At 31.0% G+C, this 19,243-nt stretch overlaps 1 protein-coding gene across 3 annotated transcripts in view; it reads right to left on the bottom strand.

Moving 5' to 3' along the window:
* Positions 1–298: 298 nt before the first annotated feature.
* LOC119613536 (pro-interleukin-16-like) overlaps positions 299–19,243 on the bottom strand; it is a 37,370-nt gene continuing 18,425 nt past the window's right edge. Inside the window, exons 2-6 of one of the 3 annotated variants that reach the window (XM_037969558.1) lie at positions 2,810–5,919; positions 2,620–2,748; positions 2,123–2,555; positions 689–820; positions 299–615 (exon numbers count right to left, since the gene is read on the bottom strand). In XM_037969558.1, the coding sequence (XP_037825486.1) occupies positions 467–615; positions 689–820; positions 2,123–2,555; positions 2,620–2,748; positions 2,810–5,893 (3,927 nt within the window). In that variant the 5' untranslated portion in view covers positions 5,894–5,919 and the 3' untranslated portion in view covers positions 299–466. Of the gene's footprint in view, positions 616–688; positions 821–2,122; positions 2,556–2,619; positions 2,749–2,809; positions 6,076–19,243 lie in introns of those variants that run through there. The other 2 variants (XM_037969557.1, XM_037969556.1) reach the window with 2 other exon arrangements.

Here is a 19,243-nt window from a genome sequence, read left to right as displayed (position 1 = left end):
TTTATAAAAAAACATAAATTATGGCGCTTATATATAAAAAAAAATATAAATTTTAAACCAAGAATTTTACAAATTTTTAAATAATTATTTTTCTAATTTAAATTAAGTACTTTAGAAATTTAAAAAAAAAATAAAAAATTTACAAAAAATTGCACAAATTAGAAATATTAAAATTAAATGCCTGTTAATTAATAGTTAAATAAAATTAATTTTAAAATTGTCAGCCATTTTTTTTCTTTTTAACAAAACTTGGTTTTGTTTTTTTTTAAAACCTTTTTTTAATGGCAAGATTTTTTTTTGTGTTATAAAAATTTACAAGTGTTTTTTGTTTATTTTACTTTCTAAGTAAATTTAATAAAAAAAAATAAAACCGTAATTAAAAAATTTTATTCATAAAATAATAATAAAAAAAAACTTAAAATTAACAAAAAAAAAAAAATTTGCTTTAATATAATTAAAAACAAATTTAAGCAAATATTATTTTAACAGGACCTAAAGGTAATTGTTTCATATAATTCCAGGCATCGACTCTTGTCATTTTGGCGGTCGAACTGCCATTTATGCTTAGAATCTCATCACCATTACGCACTTGGCCAGTTTTTTGGGCGGCTCCTCCTGTGAACCGCAGCAAAAGTTATCAAAATTTATAAAAATTTATTTAAACCGAAAAATGTATTAGAAAACTTACCCATAAATACCTTCTTAACAATTAAAGGTCTATTACCCAAAGGAGAATCAAATCCTCCCTCAATGGAAAAACCTAAACCACAGCTGTCCTTGACAATTTCCACACAACGGGCACCATTAGGAGTAGATTCTTCTAAAATATTGAAAATATTAAGGAAATTTGTCTCGCACAGAGATCCATTTCCTATAGAATATTTGTCTCCCAAAAAGATCAATTTTCTAGAGAAAATTTATCTCCAAAACGGACCTTTTCAGAAGAACACTTTTTCTATAGAAAACGTCTTCTTAGAAGAACAACTTTTCTATTGAAAAGGTCTTTTTAGAAGAACACTTTTTCTACAGAAAAAGTTTCTTCTAAAGGAACACTTTTTCTATAGAAAAAGTCTCTTCTAAATTAAAACTCTAGAGGAATACTCTTTCCACAGAAAAAGTCTCTTCTAAAGGAATACTTTTTCTATAGAAAAAGTCTCTTCTAAAGAAACACTTTTTCTATAGAAAAATTCTCTTCTATAGGAACACTTTTTCTATCGAAAAAGTCTCTTCTATATGAACACTTTTTCTGTAGAAAAAGCCTCTTCTAAAGGAACACTTTTTCTTTAGAAAAAGTAACTTCTAAAGGAACACTTTTTCTGTAGAAAAAGTCTCTTCTAAAGGAACACTTTTTCTATAGAAGAAGTAACTTCTAAAGGAAATGTCTCTTCCAGAGGAACACTTTTTCTATAGAAAAAGTCTCTTCTAAAGGAAAACTTTTTCTATAGAAAAAGTCTCTTCTAAAGGAACACTTTTTCTATAGAAAAAGTATCTTCTAGAGGAATACTTTTCTATAGGAAAAGTCTCTTCTAAAGGAATACTATTTCTATAGAAAAAGTCTCTTCTAAAGGAACACTTTTTCCATAAAAAACGTCTCTTCTAAAGGAATACTTTTTCTAAAAAAGTATTCCTTTAGAATGTCTCTCCTAAAGTAAGACTTTTTCTATAGAAAAAGTCTCTTCAAAAGGAAATCTTTTTCTTTACAAAAAGTCTCTTCTAAAGGAATACTTTTTCTATAGAAAAATTCTCTTCTAAAGGAAAACTTTTTCTATAGAAAAAGTCTCCTCTAGAGGAATACTCTAGGGAATATTTTTATGTAGAAAAGTCTCTTGTAGAGGAACAGTGTTTCTATAAAGTGTCTTCTGAAGAAACACTTTTTCTATAGAAAAACGCTCTTCTAAAGGAACACTTTTGCTAAAGAAAAAGTCTTTTCTAAAGGAAAACTTTTTCTAAAAGAACACTTTTTCTATAGAAAAAGTCTCTTCTAGAGAAATAATGGAAATGGAAATAGTATCTCCTAAGGGAATACTCTTTCTATGGAAAAAACTCTCTTCTAGAAAGACTCTTTTTCTATAGATAGTGAGGAGAATAGAATTTCTTTATAACGGGTAGAAAAAATACTCACCTTGTGCTCTAATTTCTGCTTGCAAAGCATTGCGCGTCTCTTGTGCTCTCTCCAACAATTCACTGGTGGAAATCTTACTAACATCCGGTCTAGACAACTGACGTCTAGCTCTAATACTGGCCAAGGTAGCGGCTTCTGTTGTCGGCTGTGGACTACTACGGCTGCTCGAACTATTACTAGAGGGTGTGGCGGCAGGCGAGCTACCCTTAGAGGGACTCGATGCGCATGTTTGATCTTCACTAGAGATCACATCTAGATCAAGATCTAAGGAGCGTGAAGCCTTATGATAGCTGCGTTTCTTTTCGTAATCGATCTCACAGGGTTTCTCATTGAGGCTGGAGAGAGAACCCAAAGATGAACGTTTTTTACTGAGTGGTTTTACTATTACCGATTCGGAGCGGGTTACAACTAAAACCACCTCAGGGCGGGGGGTCTGTGGGGAAAGAGAATTTTAGTTAGAAGGAGAAAAATGGGGGAAGAGTTTTGGGGATAAATACCTTAAGCACCGTTATAGATTCTCTGTGGGTTAAACCGCGCATGCTTAGGCCATTGACAGCCAAGATGCGATCACCTTTCTTTAAGCGACCATCCTTAGCCGCAGGGGTATTGGCTAAGATTTTGTGAATCTAAAAAGATATGATCATATTTCAAGAACTGTTTTGTCTTAATGGACATCACTTTACTCACCGTTATTTCCTTGGCTTCATAGTCAGATCCTCCTGCCAAGGTAATGCCTATACTTGATTCTGGTGTATCTCTTTGCAAGACAATGATAAAGGCTTCGGGAGTTTTTAGTGGAGGATCGGCTTCTTCTATGATTTGCTGTATGTCTTGAGCAGTAATCAAACTCTGATTGCTGCCAAGCGAAGAGAAACTACCAAACTCTGTGGTATTCTCTTGGGTCGATGAAACATTCTGGGTGGTAGAGCTAACACCCGATGAGGAGGAGGCTATGGAATCCAATGAAGAGAATCTTTCATGATAATTATTGCCCTTAATTTGTGACTTGACATTAAGCAGACTGGAGGAGGATATAGCCGGAGAAACACTGTTATTGTGATTAGCTAAGGCAGCCGAACGTTCGAATTTCTCTCTTATCTCGGCTGTGCTAATTTTGGGTGTAGTCTTGCTGGATAAACTAGTGTAAGTGGTTTTTGTGCTGCTGCTGCTGTGGGAGTGTGAAGAGCTCTCAAATTTCTCTCTTACCGGTTTGAGGGATCTTTCGGGAGTTTTGTTTAGTACCTTGGATTTGGCCACTTCCACATGCATCCATTGTGATAGCTCATTGGATTCGCTGGATTTTTTATTGGGCGAAGGTGCCTCTACGGCTCTTTGGGGACTTACAAGTTGAACAGGTTGTGAGCTTATGGGAGCCTCTACCTTGGCGGGCACTTTGTTTTGTGGCCGCGGTTGAGAGCTGGCCTTTTGTGTGGGATCTGCCTTAAAGCTTTGTTTGCGTTCCTCATCAATAAACATGGCACTGAGCTTAAGGGGTGAACTGCTATCGGCAGAACGACGACTGCTGTCATCGGTATCGGAGGTTATTTCCACATAGGCCGCCACATTAATGACCTTATCCACTAGGCTTTGATCAGCCTTGGTTACCAATTTATAGTTAATGGGAGCCGTGGGAGAGACCGCCTTGGAGGGCAAAGTGATTAAGCTACTGCTGCTGGATACCAGAGAAGAACGTGGTTTCGATTTGTGATGTCTTCTCACCTCATCCTCATCATAACCATCTGTGCTGTCCTCATCATCATAGGCACGATTGCGCATTAGGGCGGAAGTATCCCCACGACCATTGCGGCATTTGGCTGAAGCCAATATATTCTTGCGATTAGTGGCCGAGTCATTAGAGCCGGACTTTAAAACTCGGCGACTTAGATCTACTGTGGGAGTGCTGCCCACCGAAGAACAACTGGCTTGAGAACCCGAACCTGAGGTCAAGGTCGAAGTGGTGGAGCTGGCTATGGATGTGTTGGTTTCCGAGGAGAGAGTGCGTGTCAAGGCGAATTTCTCCGTTACCTGGGGTACACAGGGAGACATGGGTGGGGAGGATATGCGTGAGGAAAACACTGAATCACACGAATCACTTTCTTCATGCAAAAACTGACGTGTGGGCGTGGCAGCCAAAGAAGTGCGTGGCGGTTTTGCGGGTGGCACCGTATTTAAAGCATCTATTCTTCTTTGGGCCACCAAAGGCACTTGACGGGGATTTTGTGTTTGGCTGAGATAACTGCGATTATTAGCTATATTCATAGTATTACTGTGGGTGGTGATATTCAAGGGTCTTAGGGCCGAGTTTATCGCTACCGAGTTATTAACATTAAGTTCTGATCGCTTGGCTGGTCGCGGCACTGTTAAAGAACCAGTAAACGAACCCACACCACTATCAGTGGAATCAGTTGACGATGAATTGCCCGAGGTCTTTACCTGATCACTATCACGACTTTTGATTTCGGGTAAATCCAAAATGGGCTCTAAAGTTGAGATAGGAATATGAGGTCTTTCGGGTATAACTAAACCTCTTAATTTTGACAAACTACGTCTTCTCTGTTCCAAAATATTGGTGATAGCTGCTTTACGTGAGGCCTCATCTGGAACATAGGCCGGTTGTCCCGAAAAACTTATGCGCCGATCCAAATGCTGTGTCGAAGCATGTCTTCTTGGAAGAGAGGCATAATTTTGATTATAATCTCCCGTTAAGTTATTCAAGGAATGCATGGAATCGGAATAACCCTGTTGGTTGGGCAACTGCTTAGTTAGCTGATAGTGACGTGAGACCTCGTTAAGATTCTCCACACTCATGGCACGAGTCTTATGCAAATTACTAGCATTTGTATAACGTGTGGTCGCGGAAGAATCCAGTAAATTTTCGGTACTTAAATTTAAGGGTTTCGATGAGCTATTTGTGCGGGAAAAGCTTAAAGGTTTAACCAGTGACTCCACATTAGAGGAGGAGGAGGAATCATCGTTAGAAAACATGGCAATTTTATCACGTACACTCTTTTCACTTTTCTCATCTTTGCGCCAATCACTCGAACGGCGCGGAGCACTTAAGGAACGTTTGTAATCATTAACACTGCTGCAACTGCTGTCGTACGTAGGAGCTTCCAATTTCTGGGCTGTGGGTGTTGAACTGCCACTGCTATTGCCACTGGAAAGGTTCTGTGTGGAACGACTGTGTCTGGTATCTATAATCAATTTGGTGGGTGTGTTAGCTTGTATGAGATTTGGAGCGCCCGCACCTCGTGCATCCTCCACATTAACCACCAAATCCTGACGATAAACCTTGCGCGGTACTGTGGGTGGTGGTGTGCTTTTGGGCAAAGGCGGGGGAGCGGCAATTTCCTGTTCTATTATAATCGGTGAAGATTTTTGTTTCTCCACCTCCACCACTGTTTGGGTAACACCATTGTTTGTGGTACTAGTCACATGAGTAGTCCTAGTACTAGCCACCATTGTTTGTCCTACAGCCGAGGCTGCATATAACTTTTCGGTATAAATAGTATTACTGTTATTCAAACCGGGCGCTTGAGTGGTAGTGGTAACACTTTGCAAAAGGCTGGTAGTTTTCATCATATTAGCTGTGGCGGCTGCTGTTGGCATCATTAAAGGTTCCGAGAAATTGGGTGGAAACTCATGACCATCCGGTGGCAGGCGAGAATAGGTAGGCGGTGACGTAAGTGTATTTAAATAATCACTACTACTGCTACTGACAATAATGGGTGTTGTATTGGTTTGTGGCACTACATGCAGGCCGTTCTCCATTTTGTTTAAATGTCTTTGTTCAAGATCTGCAATGAGAATTCCAGACACACGCACACACACATAAGGAGTGAAGGAAGTGTTTGGAGTGAGAGAAAACATAAACATATTTTTTTGTTAGTTAAGGAGTAGACACATATAAGGATCAAGTTTTTTGTTTTTGTAAATTTCTTAGGATTAAGGATTTTTATTCTAATTACAAATAATAGGAATTATGGAAATAATCTTAAGATTTAAGATGAACATTTAAAACAGAGGAGAATGATAAAGAAACGGGCAAAAGAGAGATAAAAAGAGAATAAAAATTACTTATTATTTTTATAAAAGTTTTGATGATATTAAGACTAGTATAGAGATTAAACTAAACTATGGACCTGACTATACATTATACTTTAAAGCGGACTATAGGCCAGATCTTAGACAGGAATGTGTTCTAGACTATAGCTCCCATTATAAACTATAGACTAGCTTATTGACTAGACTAGAGACTAGACTGTAGATTAGATAATAGACTAACTATTAACAATATTACAGACTTGACTATAGAATACTCTATAGACTAAACTGTAGACTAGACTATAGACTAGACTATAGACTATACTATAGACTATACTATAGACTAGACTATAGACTAGACTATAGACTAGACTATAGACTAGACTATAGACTAGACTATAGACTAGACTATAGACTAGACTATAGACTAGACTATAGACTAGACTATAGACTAGACTATAGACTAGACTATAGACTAGACTATAGACTAGACTATAGACTAGACTATAGACTAGACTATAGACTAGACTATAGACTAGACTATAGACTAGACTATAGACTAGACTATAGATAGACTATAGACTAGACTATAGACTAGCTATAGACTAGACTATAGACTAGACTATAGACTAGACTATAGACTAGACTATAGACTAGACTATAGACTAGACTATAGACTAGACTATAGACTAGACTATAGACTAGACTATAGACTAGACTATAGACTAGGACTATAGACTAGACTATAGACTAGACTATAGACTAGACTATAGACTAGGACTATAGACTAGACTATAGACTAGACTATAGACTAGACTATAGACTAGACTATAGACTAGACTATAGACTAGGACTATAGACTAGACTATAGAGTAGACTATTGACTAGACTAGTCTATAGACTAGACTAAAGACTAGACTATAGACTAAACTATAGATTAGACTATAGGCAGAACTATAGTCAAGACCACAGACCAGTCTATAGTCCAAACTAGACTATAGTCTAGATTATTGTCTTAAACTATAGTCCAAAATGTAGTCTATACTATAGTCCAGGCGAAAAAATCGACTATAAACCGAACTGTAGTGTAAGGACCTGACTTTGGTCTATTTTATAGTCCAATCTTTAGTTCACTTCCTTGCCTCTATGCAAATTCTTAAATTAAACTTAATTTACTTCATAAACAATTTACCATATCTCCCTCAAATATCTGGCATAAATCTAGACTTGTCTTGTCATTTGATTTTATTACCACATTCTTTAATATGTCAACAATCAATCTTATTTTTAAGAATTCAATTTTATTTCTTTTACTAAACCTCCCAAAAAATGTAAACTACAAATAAAGTATAAAGTATACCCACCAGAACCACTAGCAAGAAAAAAATGTCAATTAACTAGCGACCACGGTTTGGGGTCAGGCGCAGAAGAAAAAAAATTCTACTAAAATGTAAACAAATACACAGAGATTTTGAATTTGACAGATTGTGTTTGAGATTGCAAGCTTGAACGCTTAACAACCACAAGTAGCATTGAGATAAATAAACAAATCACATTTGACAAATCGAAAATTTATTTGAACCTTAAACCACTAGGAGAATTTTAAAGTTTTTTTTTTTTTTTGTTGGTTAACGGGTATTATTTTTCACCTAATAAATGACCAGTTACAGACAGACGGACAAATGGAGGGACGGACGGACGTATGTATGTAGAGTCTTAATAAATGTTCTTATATGACAAAGTTTTTTAAAAACAATTTGTTTAAACATTTAAATGTTTGTTACTAACAACCAAACAACAATCTTGATTAGAAAACCTTTGAAATAACAAGAATAAAAATTGAACAGTTTTTTTTAACGCAAATTTGTTAGTGTCATTTGAAGTGACAGTTAAAAATATTTTATTTAATTTCAATTTTGGCATTATTGATTTTACAACATAAATTCTATTATTTAAACTGGGTCTCTTAAAGAACTTCTTAAACAATGTTTCAAACAATTTGGCATAACGAACATTTTTAATTGTTTTACGAGTGGCTTTTGGTATTTCGAAAAAAATGGAAATGATGTAGGTTTTAAAGAAGTTTTTTGAATTAGTTTTAAGAATTTTTTGAAAAAATTATTAAGTTATTTATAATTAGAGACAGAGTAGGCGTTTTGAAACTAATTTGTTTACTTATTTTAATTAATTAGATTTCTCAAGATACACTGAACTTTGCTCCACTGTATCTTTTAAAATAATTAAACTTTTTAGCTAATGTTATATTAAACTGAAAGCTAAACTTTTTAGCTCCTTATATACCAATTTTGAAACAAATCGGTTCCCTATTCTCGAAGTTATACATATTTGAATAACCTTCAAAATATTTTGCTTAACATAGAAACAACCTGCTGCTGCTTGCCTCTGTTTATACTTTCCCATAACGGTAAATTGTGCCAAAAGTGACACATCAGTGTTTGAATTATTTTTAAACCTATTCATTGAAATTATCACCTTTTTATAATTTTAAGGCCAAAAAAATTATGGAAAATTTTTAAAATTAAAAATCATTTTCAAATTTTACTTAAAATTGCTCTATATTCATAAACTCCAACAATTTTCCCAAAAAATTTGTTGACACAATTAGCTTTAAATTTTGTAAATTATTTATTTCCTTTTCTGTTTTAATCATTTAGTTTATTTTCCTAAAAACACCTTAATTATTAAGTTCCAATTTTTTTTCTTAAAGTTTTCTTAAAGAAAACAAATTTCAGCTTATGTATTATGTCTGTCATTTATTTAAATTAATGGCATATTATTGTTGTTATTGTTTTTGTATTATATTATTTCTTTTTTAATAATATAGAAGAAAACAGATTTTGCCACATAAAATGAAACGCAGAAAAAAAAATAAATAAATATTAACTTTAAGCTTCTTTTGTTAAACAAATGTAAAGTTAACACGAAAACAACTGAAAAGTTAAATAACTTTTTTTTTTGTATAAAATGAAAATTATTTAACAAAATATTTAAAGTAAATTATATATTGTTTAAAGAAAAAAAAAATTAAATATGTGAAAAGAAAGCGAAAGTATTACAAATTTTTGAACGGAATGATAAAGTAAACTAATTAATTTAAATTGTAAAGAAAATAAAATGTAGTCGGTAGCCTCCACAAGTCTTATTTATAGTAACGACTATCATCTGGTTCACAGTTTGGACCATATTCTACTCTATAGTCAGGAATATAGTCTATTCTATAGTCAAGACTATTGTCTATTCTACAGTCTGGACTATATAGTCAAGTTTATAGTATGGAGTATAGGCTGCTTTATAGTCTAGTCTATAGTCTGAACTATAAGTTAGACTATAGTCTAGTCTATATTCTAGGCTATATGTAATATAGTCTAAAGTCTGGACTATAGTCTAGTGTATAGTCTGGACTATATAGTCTATAGGCTGGACTATATAGTCTAGCCTCTAGTCTATAGTCTAGTCTATAGTCTAGTCTATAGTCTAGTCTATAGTCTAGTCTATAGTCTAGTCTATAGTCTAGTCTATAGTCTAGTCTATAGTCTAGTCTATAGTCTAGTCTATAGTCTAGTCTATAGTCTAGTCTATAGTCTAGTCTATAGTCTAGTCTATAGTCTAGTCTATAGTCTAGTCTATAGTCTAGTCTATAGTCTAGTCTATAGTCTAGTCTATAGTCTAGTCTATAGTCTAGTCTATAGTCTAGTCTATAGTCTAGTCTATAGTCTAGTCTATAGTCTAGTCTATAGTCTAGTCTATAGTCTAGTCTATAGTCTAGTCTATAGTCTAGTCTATAGTCTAGTCTATAGTCTAGTCTATAGTCTAGTCTATAGTCTAGTCTATAGTCTAGTCTATAGTCTAGTCTATAGTCTAGTCTATAGTCTAGTCTATAGTCTAGTCTATAGTCTAGTCTATAGTCTAGTCTATAGTCTAGTCTATAGTCTAGTCTATAGTCTAGTCTATAGTCTAGTCTATAGTCTAGTCTATAGTCTAGTGTATAGTCTAGTCTATAGTCTAGTGTATAGTCTAGTCTATAGTCTAGTCTATAGTCTAGTCTATAGTCTAGTCTATAGTCTAGTTTATGGTCTAGTTTATAGTCTAATCTATTGTCCAGTCTATAGTCTAGTCTTTAGACTAGTCTATAGTATAGTCTATGGTCTAGTCTTTAGACTAGTCTATAGTATAGTCTATAGTCTAGTCTATAGTCTAGTGTATAGTCTAGTCTATAGTCTAGTCTATAGTCTAGTCTATAGTCTAGTCTATAGTCTAGTCTATAGCCTAGTCTATAGTCTAGTCTATAGTCTAGTCTATAGTCTAGTCTATAGTCTAGTCTATAGTCTAGTCTATAGTCTAGTCTATAATCTAGTCTATAGTGTAGTCTATAGTCTAGTCTATAGTCTAGACTATAGTCTAGTCTATAGTCTAGTCTATAGTCTACACTATAGTCTACTCTAATGTCTAGTCTATACTCTAATGGATATTCTGAACTATATAATCTATTGTCTTTCGTTACAATTCATTTTTTATTTCCTAGAAAACGGAAAACCCTGTTTTATTGATAAAAAAAGTAATAATTTAATCTTTTATAGTGTTTTAATATTTATTTTTAATAATATTGTCAATAATATAATTGACATTTAAACTAATAAAACGTGTGCAATCTAATCAACAACAGTAGAGAAAGAGAGACTATATGACTGCTTAACTAAACACATCAATATTAGTCATATAATGATAATAATAAATTTAATTTGTATTGGAAAATTATATGAAGAAAGCACAGATAAGAATTTGTTACATATTTTTTTCAAAATAAAAATGAAATCATTTACGTAAAAAGCTGCAAAGTAAAAATATTTTTTTTAAAAACAAAGTCAAAGTCTAAAAAGGTTTTGTTGGTTAGGTTTCTTCGTTGTAAAAGATTAAAGATTAGTAAGCTAAAATAAATTTGTTTTGTAGACCATGAACTTGACACTTGGAGTTTATGGTTTAAAAGAATTCTTTTTTTTAAGAAAAAAGTCATTAAAAGTCTTTTTCGTGTTTGTCATATAACAGAAATTTAAAATTATCTTTTTGTTTTACTACCTTTTAAACTGCTGCCACTTGAACTTACTGCTTGGCTACTTGTGTTTTTATTTTGGGCTTTATGCTCATGATTTCTATGACTTCAGCAAGTTTGTTTATGTTTTTATCTTCAAGCTCAGTGTTATATTTGGATGGTACGTTTCACTCTCTTTGGAGGTAAAAAGGCAAATGCTTTAATTAATAAAATAAAAAAAACCCTAACTTAACAACAGTTTATAAATTGGGTTTTATCTTAAAGAAGAAAAAAAAGCAAGAAGTCATTACTAAAACTTTTGAAGTGCATAATTTAGGTGGCTTCTTTTTAAAAAAAAAAAATATTTTAAAATAAATTTTTTCTTAAAAAATGGTTTCTTGCCCAAACAACAAATGTTTATCTTCTTTATAATAAATTTTATTAAAAAAAACTAAAACAAATTAACCCCAAAAAGTCGTCAAGTGTATTAAAACTACACACACTTCTCTTGCTGACAAACGACAGGTGCACGTGAAGTTGACAAACCACGAAGAAAACAAGAACAACAAGACCACGCTTTTTGCATTTTTTGTGACCGTTAAATGTTAACATGAAATTTTTATAAAAAAACTACAGCTGTTGCTTGTCTTTCTAAGAAAGAATATTATAAAGAATAATTAATTACCTTTTGTATGACAAATGCTTATAAAAGTAATTACATTAGTGTAAAAAATACAACAATATATGTAAATAATGACAATCCTATAGTTCCGAAAGTAGATTAGACTATAGACCAGTTTGTAGTTCAGAATTTAGACTAGACTCCATACTACAGACTAGATTATAGATCAGAGTATAGACTAGACTTTAGTTGAGACTATGGACTAGACTGTAGAGTAAACAATATACTAGTCTGTGTAGAATAGACTAGACCATAGACTAGACTTTAGTCTAATAGACTAGACTTATAGACTAGACTATAGACTAGACTATAGACTAGACTATAGACTAGACTATAGACTAGACTATAGACTAGACTATAGACTAGACTAAGACTAGACTATAGACTAGACTATAGACTAGACTATAGACTAGACTATAGATTAGACTATAGACTAGACTATAGACTAGACTATAGACCAGACTATAGACTAGACTATAGACTAGACTATAGACTAGACTATAGACTAGACTGTAGACTAGACTACAGAGTAGACTATAGACTAGACTATAGACTAGACTATAGACTAGACTATAGACTATACTATAGACTAGACCATAGACAAGACTATAGACTATACTATAGACTAGACTATAGACTAGACTATAGACTAGACTATTGACTAGACTATAGACTAGACTATATACTAGACTATAGACTAGACTATAGACTAGACTATATACTAGACTATAGACTAGACTATAGACTAGACTATAAACTAGACTATAGACTAGACTATAGACTAGACTATAAACTAGACTATAGACTAGACTATAGACTAGACTATAGACTAGACTATAGACTAGACTATAGACTAGACTATAGACTAGACTATAGACTAGACTATAGACTAACTATAGCTAGACTATAGACTAGACTATAGACTAGACTATAGACTAGACTATAGACTAGCTATAGACTAGACTAGAGTCTAGACTATAGACTAGACTATAGACTAGACTATAGACTAGACTATGAACTAGACTATAGACTAGACTATAGACTAGACTATAGACAGACTATAGACTAGACTATAGACTAGACTATAGACTAGACTATAGACTAGACTATAGACTAGACTAGTAGACTAGACTATAGACTAGACTATAGACTAGACTATAGACTAGACTATAGACTGACTATAGACTAGACTATAGACTAGACTATAGACTAGACTATAGACTAGACTATAGACTAGACTATAGACTAGACTATAGACTAGACTATAAGACTAGACTAGACTATAGACTAGACTATAGACTAGACTATAGACTAGACTATAGACTAGACTATAGACTAGACTATAGACTAGACTATAGACTAGACTATAGACTAGACTATAGACTAGACTATAGACTAGACTATAGACTAGACTATAGACTAGACTATAGACTAGACTATAGACTAGACTATAGACTAGACTATAGACTAGACTATAGACTAGACTATAGACTAGACTATAGACTAGACTATAGACTAGACTATAGACTAGACTATAGACTAGACTATAGACTAGACTATAGACTAGCCTATAGACTACACTATAGACTACACTATAGACTACAATATAGACTAGACTATAGACTAGACTATAGACTAGACTATAGACTAGACTATAGACTAGACTATAGACTAGACTATAGACTAGACTATAGACTAGACTATAGACTAGACTATAGACTAGACTATAGACTAGACTATAGACTAGACTATAGACTAGACTATAGACTAGACTATAGACTAGACTATAGACTTGACTATAGACAAGACTATAGACAAGACTATAGACTAGACTATAGACTAGACTATACACTAGTCTATTGACTAGACAATAGACTAGACTATTGACTAGACAATAGACTAGACTATAGACTAGACTATAGACTAGACTATAGATTAGACTATAGACTAGACTATAGACTAGACTATAGACTAGACTATAGACTAGACTATAGACTAGACTATAGACTAGACTATAGACTAGACTATAGACTAGACTATAGACTAGACTATAGACTAGACTATAGACTAGACTATAGACTAGACTATAGACTAGACTATAGACTAGACTATAGACTAGACTATAGACTAGACTATAGACTAGACTATAGACTAGACTATAGACTAGACTATAGACTAGACTATAGACTAGACTATAGACTAGACTATAGACTTGACTATAGACAAGACTATAGACTAGACTATAGACTAGACTATACACTTGTCTATTGACTAGACTATTGACTAGACAATAGACTAGACTATAGACTAGACAATAGACTAAACTATAGACTAGTCTATAGACTACACTATAGACTACACTATAGACTACACTATAGACTACACTATAGACTACACTATAGATTACACTATAGACTAGACTATAGACTAGACTATAGACTAGACTGTAGACTAAACTATAGACAAGACTATAGACTAAACTATAGACTAGACTATAGACGAGACTATCGACTAGACTATTGACTAGATCTACATTGTAGCCAAGTTTCATTTAAATGGGTTAATATTAAATTACAAATTTAGCTCCCTATAAACAAATCATATATTAACTATTAATATATAAATAATATATTTTCCATTTTAGCTGAAGACATTAACATCACTACAACGGGCGTCAACTGTTAAAGTTTCACGCAATTTAATTTTTAATTAATGTACACTTTTAAATCAAAATGTTTATGAGAACTCCTTAGTAGTTAGCAGCAGTTAGAAGAAGAAAAAACTCTCTCACACTAGTTAATAAAAAAATATATTCTACAAATAACTGTGTAAATGGAAAAAATTATTAAAAAGAAAATGCAATAATTTCCTTTAGTTTATATGACACAGAAAAATATTCACAGCATGGAAAAAGTTTCAAAGGCGAAGAAGATTTAGGAAAAAAAGTTTCGCCGTTAAAAGGCATTTTAATGTTAAACATTAGTTATATAATAGAATATTGACAATATTTTAATAAATAAATTGATAGAAAAAAAAGGAAAAACTCTTTTAAGGCTTTTAATGTAGTTTTTTTGGTAAAGGTGATAATTTATTAAAATATTTTGAGTAACTTAGGTAAAAGTAATGGGTTTTTTTGCTTTTTAAAGAGGGAAATGAAAGTAGTTATCTTAAGACTAAGTTAAGGCAAGTTTCATTATGTTTAGAGGGGTTTTTACAGGATTTATGTATGAAGAAAAATTTGAAAAATTTTTGATATTTTTTCTAAAAGTTTTGTTATAATTTTCTTAATAACTTTAGTAAATATTAAGATATTTAGTTTATTTTCTGTGAAATGAAAGCTTAATAGTTGTTATTTAGTTCAGCCAAATTTGATTACAAATCGTTACTGCTAAGAGAAGTTATTGAACTTTGAATTTCATATTTAAAATTAATTTTTCCAAAATGTTTCTTTATAGTTTTTTAAAAATTACTTAAACAAAAGTCGAGCAATTCTCAGGATTTAATAGGAAATGTTAGTAAAGTCCTTGTTTTATATTTATGGCAAATTTTATTGAGATTGGTTGATTTTTAGTTCAAAAATTTTATAGAGAAATTTTGAACAATTTTAAAATTTTGAAATTTTTTTTCTCTTAAAGTGGGTTTATAATTTTGCTCATAACTTTGGTAAATATTATGGGATTATATTATCATTTGGGGAAATGAAAGCTTAATAGTTGTTATATAGTTTCAGCAAATTTCATTTAAATTGGTTACTTTTAAGCGACGTTATTAAATTTTAAATTTCAAACTAAAACTTTTTTCTTATAAAATTTTAGTTTTTCAAAAACTTATTTAGACAAAAGTCCAGGAATTTCTATAATTTTATAAGAAATGGTAGTAGAGTTCTTGCTCTATATTTAAGACAAATTTTATTCAAATTTGTTGATTTTAAGTTCAGAAATTTTATAGAGAAAATTCGGAAAAATTGGAAAATTTAAAAAAAAAATATTTTTTTATATTGTCTTTTCTTATTTGGTTCATAACTTGGGTATATACAATGGGATTGAGTTCTTATTTGCTGAAATGAAAGCTTAACAGTTGTTTTATAGTTTAGCCAAATTTCATAGAAATCATTTACTGTTAAGCAAAGTTATTGAACTTTGAAAGTTCATCTTAAAATTGTAGCTTTAAAAACAATTTCTTTCCCAATTTGTTTGATAAAACTTATGGAATGGCCCTGATTTGATAGCAAAATAAAACTAGAAATCTTGATAAAGATTTAAGCCGATGATGTCCATTAAAATTTCTTAATTTTATGGAAAAAATTTTAATATAATTTAAAAAAAAAAATTATACAAATTTTGAAAAATTATTTTTTTATATTTTACTTCATAACTTTATTAATTTGCAAAGGATCAAGTTGATATTTGGTTATCTGAAAGTTAATGTTGTGTTACTTACGAAGACCAATTTTGTTTTAAATCGGTTATGTATAAACAAAATTATGCAACTTAGAATTTCAAACTTGAAATTTTTCATCCAAAAATTTAGTTTTTTCTTATTTTTTTTTAATTTCTTAAACAAAAGTCCAGGAATTTCGTTTGATTTATAGAAAATGATAGTAGAGGTTTAGATATATATTTTAGAAAAATTTTGTTACAATATTTTGTTTTTGATTTAAGAAATTTTATGGGGAAAATTTTGAAAAAATTTTAAAATTTTTGAAAAATTTCAAAAATCTTGTTTTATAATTTGCTGCATAACTTGGGTAAATATGATTCGATTTAGTTTATAATTGGTGAATTAAAACTTTATGGGTTAAGACATATTTCCAGCAAAATCTGTTTAAATAGGTTACTTTATCACGAAATTGTAGACATTTTCATTTCAAGTTTAAAAATTTTTCGCCAAAATTTTTTTTTAAATATTTTTTTATAATTTTTTTAAATAGAAGTTTTCGGATATAGTTAATGTTATAGAAAATTAAAGTGGGGATCTCAATACTTATTTATGGCCATTTTTATATCAATTGCAGAAATTTATTTAAGAAATTTTTTTAATTTTTTTGGAAAATTTTCTATTTTTTTTTTTTTTTTTTGAAAATTTTCCATTTTTTTTTTCTAAATATTGTTTTATAATTTCCTTTATAACTTTGTTAAATATTAATGTATAAAGTTTATATTTGGTGACATGACAGCTGATCGAATGTTTTATATTTAAGTCAAATTTCATTTAATTCGTTGACTTCTACGAGGGTTGGTGAAACTTTAAATTTTGTATGTAAATTTTTTTGGAAAAATTTAAATTTTTTCCCAAATCTTGTTTTATAATTTTCTTTATAACTTTATTAAATATTAAGGTATAAAGTTTATATTTGGTAACATGAAAGTAGATGGGTTAGTACATTTTCATTTAAATCGGGAGGTTATACGGGATTTGGTGAAACTTTGAATTTTGTATGAAAATTTTTTTAATTTTTTCATAATTTTCTTTATAATTTAAGTAATTCTTATTTCATTTGCAATATTTTTGGTACAATGATAGTTTTTTAGTTGTTTTATGTTTCACACAAATTTCTTTTAAATCGCTTAATTCTTAACAAAGTTATGACAAAACTAAAGTTAAATTTTTTTTCAAATATTTCTTTAAGTGTTTTTCATTTTCTAACTTCCCTCTATATACTTAATTTTTCTGTATTAAAAACTCATTTTATTTTATTTATATTTAAAACCCCTTCCATCATAAAAAAAGTATACCATCCTTGACAAAATACTTCCGTTACGTTTTAAACCAACCATCTTTTCTGTCTTACTTCATAGAGCTAAACGCTGGGAAGAGTGGCAATTTTACAATATGTTGTTTAGCGGAAATTACTTACATAGCTCAAAGGAGACACAAACACTCTAGACAATAAAATTTAAAACTATATTTATAGGAAAAAAAGACGACAACAAGAATTTGCCTGGGAATCAAACTAAAAAGAATCACAGCAAACTGGCTGGAATACCAAAGACTTTTACTACACAGGGAAATTATAAGAAAAGCAAACAAGATTGGTTTTGGAATTGGTTCTGTTTATGCGTGTTTTTTTATCATAATTAAAGAGTTTTAAGCCTCTGTTGGCAAAAAAAAAACCGGTATAAAGAAAAAAATTTTATACCGGGGGCCTTAGCTTCTTAGCAGCTTTTTTTCTTTACTCTAAACCAACTAAAGTGAAATTAACTGTTTTGATAAATGTTTAAAAAAATATATATGACTCACCACCAACCACTCTTTAACTTAGTGGACAAATGATGAGAGAATTGTATTTAGAAAAGGATGTGGGAAAGAAATTTTTCTTTCTAAAACTTAGATTTTTATGAGTTTTTTACATATATACATTAAAACATTTATAAACATATGTATATAAAGCAATATTTCATGGCTTATAAAAAAAAGCCATGGCTATAAAAAAAACTTATAAAGTAATTTCAATTTTTTCCACTGAATTTTAAAATAATTAAAAATTAAATGTAATGGACAGTTAAAAACTATATACAATAAATAAAATTTTAACTGAAATTTTTTCTTCAGAAAATTGATACAAATCTTGAAATAAATGATATTTTTTCGAAAACTTAAAAAAAAACTAATTTAAAACAAAGTAATAAACCCAAAAATAAAGAAAAAATTATAACGATTTATAAAAAAAGGCCTAATTTAAATAAAGACCAAAAATATTACACAATTTTAAACAGAATTGTATAAAAGTCATTATAAAAAACAAAATTAAAATCAAATTTAGTTTTGAATAAATAAAATAAAATAAAACATAAAAACCACAACTAAAACATAAAAATATAAACAATTTTACAATAAACAATACTTTACCGTAACTACAGCAAGTTAAATTTACAATAACTGAACTAAAACTGAACTAGAACAGAACTGGAATAGAACTAGAATAGAACTACAACAGAACTAGAACAGAACTGGAACAGAACTAGAACAGAACTAGAACAGAACTAGAACAGAACTAGAACAGAACTAGAACAGAACTAGAACAGAACTAGAACAGAACTAGAACAGAACTAGAACAGAACTAGAACAGAACTAGAACAGAACTAGAATAGAACTAGAACAGAACTAGAACAGAACTAGAACAGAACTAGAACAGAACTAGAACAGAACTAGAATAGAACTAGAACAGAACTAGAACAGAACTAGAACAGAACTAGAACAGAACTAGAACAGAACTAGGGATGCCAATCGGGACTGGTTTTTAGAAATCCCGGGATTCGGGATTTTTAAATAAATCCCGGAATCCCGATATCGGGATCCCGGGATTTTCGGGATTTCTAAATCCCGAAAAATATAAAAAAAATTCAAA

Source organism: Lucilia sericata, unplaced genomic scaffold (genome assembly GCF_015586225.1).
Source record: "Lucilia sericata isolate MDLA Ls3-8-SP2 unplaced genomic scaffold, ASM1558622v1 Contig002168F_arrow, whole genome shotgun sequence".
NCBI lineage: Eukaryota > Metazoa > Arthropoda > Insecta > Diptera > Calliphoridae > Lucilia > Lucilia sericata.
This window is presented reverse-complemented; position numbering and strand designations above follow the sequence as displayed.